The sequence below is a fragment of the Acipenser ruthenus genome, chromosome 7 (genome assembly GCF_902713425.1).
Source record: "Acipenser ruthenus chromosome 7, fAciRut3.2 maternal haplotype, whole genome shotgun sequence".
In the NCBI taxonomy this organism is placed as follows: domain Eukaryota; kingdom Metazoa; phylum Chordata; class Actinopteri; order Acipenseriformes; family Acipenseridae; genus Acipenser; species Acipenser ruthenus.
In genome coordinates, this window is record NC_081195.1 from 36,963,459 (window position 1) to 36,969,458 (window position 6,000).

At 41.8% G+C, this 6,000-nt stretch overlaps 1 protein-coding gene across 4 annotated transcripts in view; it reads left to right on the top strand.

Moving 5' to 3' along the window:
* The window catches only part of tbc1d30 (TBC1 domain family, member 30), a 47,531-nt gene extending 42,701 nt beyond the window's left edge, over positions 1–4,830 (top strand). For 2 of the 4 annotated variants that reach the window (XM_034024246.3, XM_059026858.1), the window contains 2 exons: positions 781–849; positions 1,709–4,830. In XM_034024246.3, the coding sequence (XP_033880137.1) occupies positions 781–849; positions 1,709–2,457 (818 nt within the window). In that variant the 3' untranslated portion in view covers positions 2,458–4,830. The remainder of the gene's footprint in view (positions 1–780; positions 850–1,708) is intronic. The other 2 variants (XM_034024247.3, XM_034024248.3) reach the window with 1 other exon arrangement.
* The last annotated feature ends 1,170 nt before the right edge of the window (positions 4,831–6,000 follow it).

Here is a 6,000-nt window from a genome sequence, read left to right on the forward strand (position 1 = left end):
TCATCACTTTTCAGGAGGAATGAAGCATTATTTCAATGAGCTGTAAGGGTACCAACAAATTGGAGGACGTCTATATATATATATATATATATATATATATATATATATATATATATATATATATATATATATATATATATTAATATATAACCAATGAGCACTTGAACATGGTGTTTGTAGACCTTCACAGTGGGTTCTGTTGCTCCAGTATTGAGATATTATCATTTGGATCTAAATCCGCCTTTACCTTTGCCAGCCCCACCTACTCCACATACATATCAACAGGGAGGAGATGGGGCAAATGATGGCAAACGCAACACAAAGTCATGGAAAAGTACTCAAAACAATTAAAATTGCATATTTTTGCATTATACAGGTCTTAACTTAATTTGAATAAGTTATCACTATGATAACCCAAAAATCTATACCACATGCATATGCTGAGCAGTTACATATAGTCATAAGCAATTTTTAATGCTATTTCACTTAATATAAGGGGCTGGTTTCACAGAGCCAGATTAGCACTAATTCTGGACTACACAATGTTATTTTAGGTAAAGCAATCTAAGATTGGTACTAAACGGTGTCTGTGAAACCAGCCTGAAGTTCTGAAATACAAGCATACCCCTGTCTAACAGAACTCCTGATTTCCAGGACTGATGATGATATGCTAGTTACGGGAGATCCTCTGTGGGACAAATGGCCTGTTAACGTTCCTAACATGTCTTGTTTTATGCATGCACTCGTTTGCTTCACTTTTTGTGTTTCCCCCCCAATCAGGAACAGAGGAGGAGCCTAACCCTGGGATCATGAGTGATCCCAGCAGCCAGGCCTGGAATGGCATGGAAAGTTAGTGTTCAACCTTTTCATATTGGGAGCTGGGAGTCAGAATCATATGACACGAATCCAGTGGTGAAAGATCACGATGACAGCGATGTGTGCCGAGACTGGCAGATCTAAAGTTTTACTAACATTAAAGACTATACATGAGGGCAGACAGGGTGTTTTGGTTTTGGCTTATTGTTTTAAAATCAGTTGGGGGACCCAGAATAGTACCAGCGTTCCCCACATTTTCCAAAAGATCTCAGAAACCTCAGAATGTGTCTTCGCCCCCTCTCCCTCTGCAATTCCTCAGTTTAATTTATAGAAGGTTATGCCTTTGATCTTCAGGATCAATGTGTCTTTTGCATGTACGTCAAATTGTGTCTTTGGAACTGCTATCTGCAGTTGTGTCATCAGCGACTAAGCACCAGTGACTCAATTACACAATTCACAAAATCTACCTATAGGGCTCGTCAATTGACGTCATTATATAAACTTTACGACACCAGCTATGGGTCAAAACCAGGTATTCCAGCTTATTAGCCTTTTAAAAACATATTTAAAGATTCACTTGTAGAAGCTCTTAAGATTTTGATCCTTTCAGGGTTGGAAATACAATTCCCATTGCACAGCACTTTGAGTCATTCCACGTTCTGGTATGAGCTTAACTGCACCATGCAGGTCTGAATAAAACCTGGAATGACTCAAGCCTGTTCACACTGGGAGTCTTAGTCCCAAACCCCTATTCTATTCTCTTGTACTTCAGAAGCACTTCATGAACTTGGTGGAGGATCTACTGGTGGTAGCAGTGGTGGTGGATTTTGTCCTTATGCGGGACATTTAAGTGATTTGATTTTGTGTGTGTGTTTCTTTCTGGGTTTCACAGACCAGGGACCCACCACTAGCCTCCTGCCATCTCAGATCCATCATTCCCCGGTCATGAACCACCTCCTCCTGGGGAAAAAGCTGAAGCAGACCCAGAAGGGCTCCCGGAACAATGTGCACATCCCTGGAGCCAAACCGGCCCCTCTGCCCCACGAAGACATGAAGACCAAGCTCAACTCCCCCTGGCGCACACACGTCCGAGTCCATCGCAAAAACCTGGCCAGAGCCCGGGGCCAGCTGAGCTACGGGGACACCATAGGACTGATTGAGGAGCCGGGGGAGCAGAGCCCCAAACCGGGAGGGGATTTAACACAGGGGGGCTCTGAGAAGGGGGGTAGAGAGAAGGAGGAGGGAGACGAGAGACAGGAGGAGGAGGAGGAAGAGAAGGAAAGGCCGGTTGAGAAAGCAGACGGTCAGTCCCCGGTGCCAGCTTACCGGGACGCCAACATAACAGAGGTTCAGCACCAGCTGGAAGCTCTGGAGCTCAGCTCCTCCATCGCTGATCCGGAGCTGCCCCGGTGCCAAAGGAAAGCGTCCGACTCTTCTGGCTCAGAGAACGGGGGCTCCAGCACCCCCAAGACCCAGCCCTTCTGCCCTTTCCCCAGCGTCAAGCCACCCAGGAAGTCAGCCGCGGCCAGGAACTTAGGACTCTACGGGCCCACGTCCCGGACTCCCACCGTGCACTTTCCTCACATGAGCAAAAACGTCAACCAGATCTCCAATGGAGGCAGCGGCACCAAGAAGCGGTGATGAAACGGCAGTGTGTTAAAGAACGAGGCTTTTAAATCCATTCCGAACACCGTTTTAGCACCAGCAACGATGAGCCCTGTTCACAGAATCAGGTTTTAAAGGCCTGTTTTTGTGAAAAGTGTTTAAAAATGTTTAATGAAACTCTGCTTTGAACCAAAAAGCATCAAGAACTGCAAACTTGATGTAATGAATCTGAATGGGCTTCAAACAATCTCCACAACAAAACACTCAGTCCTTTTAATAGTCCTATTTTGTACAAATATTCAGATTATTACTTAGAAAGACCACTGTGTTCAGTAATTTTGTTTTTTTTTATTCTATTTTTTTTAATTATTATTTTTAAGTTAATAGGGTATAGTCACTAAGTAAATGACTCCCTTAAATCCTTACCTAATGTATTACCATCACTTCTTAGGTCAGTTTGTGACAAATGTGCATTTGAGTTTTTTAAGGTTTTTTTTTTTTTCAAAGTTACGAACAAGATGATAAATAGAAAAGAAAATCTACAAATGAAGTGATGGCCAAAACATTTAGGGACGTTTTATTGGAATTTGTTTTGTTAACGCTGTGTACTTGAAACTGCTCTTCCTGGTATCTTATTACTTACTGTGTCCCTCTCATGGAAACTGCCATTAGCACAGGAAGGGTTAGGGTTCCAGGAAGAAGGAAGTGTAAACGGTCTAAAGCTACAGAGTTCAGCTTGTAATATCAGCCCAGTTCAAGCACAGTGAGAAGGGGGCTAGTGATAATGTTGCTGATGCTAATAACAAGGAATTTTGTTAAAAGCCTTGATTCTTGCTCCTTTCTACACTAAAGGGCCTTATTGTCGTATTTTTGTTCTAGTCTTACTGCTTCACAAATGGACACAACTGCTTGTACAATAACACTTGTGTCTGTATCCCGGCACCAGTGTTGGTCAGGGATAGCCTCCCCCTGGTGGAGAGAAAGATGCACTACACCCATAATTCTACTTGTTCATGTCGCAGAGCTGGGAAGCATGCCTTTGTCTTGCTTCAGTCTATGTATTCCTGCTTTACATTGTGTCCGGCACACTGGGCTTTTAATGATGGGGTCCAGGAAGCAGATTTTCACTGTTCAAATCCCGGCTCCGCCACTGACTCGCTGTGTGTGACCCTGAGCAAGTCACTTCTTGTGCTCCTTTGGATAAGATGTAAAACTGAGGTCCTATTGTAAGTGACTCTGCAGCAGCAATTGTTGATGCATAGCTCACCCCCTAGTCTTTGTAAGTCACTTTGGATAAAAGCGTCCACTAAATGACTAGTTCATAATAATAATAATAATAGACAGTGCTGCAGTTTACTCAGATTTCATGATTGAGTGTTTGAAGCACTGACTTGACAGTATTTGAGCTGTGCTGTGCTTCAAATGTATTATTTCAGCATTGTACAGATGCACCGTCTTTCTCATGAAGTGAAAGTGTGTCGTGTTTTGTTTATATGCTATATCCTAGTCAGCAGGCCTCTCTTGTGCATGGTATTGAATTGAATGCACTAATGGGGTTATCTGCAGAGTTTTCAAGAACAGCAAAACTGTGTTTGTGCTTGGGGGTTGATTCTATACAAACCACCTTCAACCTTAAAATGTCCTGTAAATGTTTTTTTAAAAGGCTTTGGTTTGGCCTTTTATAACTTTCCAGCATCTTCTTTATAAAGGGGACCCTTTACAGACTGCCCATCTCACTGTAGTGATGTCCGTCCTTCTGAAACCTCAGTCAAATCAGCAGTGTTTTATAAAGTACAAGTGTCTATGAGATGGTAATTTTACCTATGAGTGATGGCCAAGAATGAAATATTTCCGGTGGGAGTTGGTTCACCATGAATGGAACTGCCATAGCACGTATATTTGCAGGAATTCCCTTCTCTTTATGATGCATCGCCTCTCATAATGACAAATAACACACTGAAGTGGTTTAAAGATGGATTGAAAAATAGATGCACAATAGAAAACAAAATGACCTTATTAGCAAAATTGCCAAGGTGTGGCTCCAAGGATTCGCTACACAAGAAAAACCAAGAATGAAGAAAAATACAAGATCTGATAATATACTAGATATTGCTTCCATTAAGCTTAAACAACTTCCATAGGAAATGTTTCATTCCATCTTGTATTCTCTTGTCCTGTTTGCAGAACCATTTATTTTTGGGCTGTCTCTATATCCTACATGTTTATATATTTTTGAAGAGTAAAATCCTATGCTAAGTTTAGATAGCCTAGTTGGTCCATGAATGTCACTGAATGTAAAGTGCTGAAAATAACCTTAAATTGAAGGAAGAAAAAAAAAGTTTAAAGTGGGAAAAGTCATTTTGTCCAATTTTGCATTGTGGTTCTAAATAAACGGGATTACCTGTGAAAGTGCTGCATGGTCTCTCATTGAACAGAAATGAAGGACTTTCTGTAGTCTAACACACTCAAGCAACAGACTAGGCCTGCAACGAAGGGTACACTTTGACCTTCAAAGGTTCGGAACACCATAGCTACTTGTTTATATTTGATTGAAGATCTTATTATCTTACAGGTAATCTATATAAATGGAATAAAACATTCACATGTAGTTTAAAAATACATTATATAGAACAGTAATCATGTTTTTATAATTTAAAATAAAAATACATGTTTATTTACAAGTAATTGATGCTGCTTGCGAAATCAATCAATCAATCAATCAATCAATAGTTATTTTATAAAGATAGTGAACTACCATCACAAAGCGCTTTACAAGATCGTGAGAAACAATGCAAGTACATTAAATACAGTGAAATACGAGGCTGGGATGTGAATTCTAAACATTGTGGATGCGTGTGTCATACAGAATCATAAGAATAAGATCCAGTAAAAAATCTGAAATAGCAAGTTAGACAACAGCTAATAACAGATATCAGGCTTAAAGAGCATGGAAAGCAAAACAGAACAAGTGGGTCTTGAGAGTTGATTTGAAGCGAGCGACTGTGGGAGCTACACGCACTAAAGCTGGGAGAGAGTTCCAGAGAGTCAGAGCCATAAAGCTAAAAGAGCGCTCTCCCAGTGTGGTGCACTTTTGCTTGCGGATAGATAACAAGCAGGCCAGAGTCGGCGGACCTCAGCTTGCGGGCAGGGACATCGTGGGTCAGCAGGTTGGAGAGATACTCTAGACCTGTGTAATGAAGGGCCTTGTAGGCAAGCAGGAGAATTTTGAAAGCAATCCTAAACTTTACAGGTAGCCAGCGCAGCTGGGCAAAACGGGGAATGTGATGATTCTGAACCAGCAGCAATCGGTTTATGGTGCGTGACAGAAGACCACCATAGAGAGAGTTGCAGTAGTCGAATCGAGAGGAGACAAATGCATGACAAAGTATCTCTGCATCCGGGAGGGAAAGGTAGGGACGAACCTTTTGAGATGTTTCAGAGGTGGTAGAAGGAAGATTTGACCACAGAGGAGATTTGGGCATCAAAAGAGAGGTTACTATCCAGAAGTACATCAAGGCTTCCTACAGTGGGGGAAGGCAGCATCAGGCAGTTTCCGAGGTTCAGGGCAGCAATATTGAG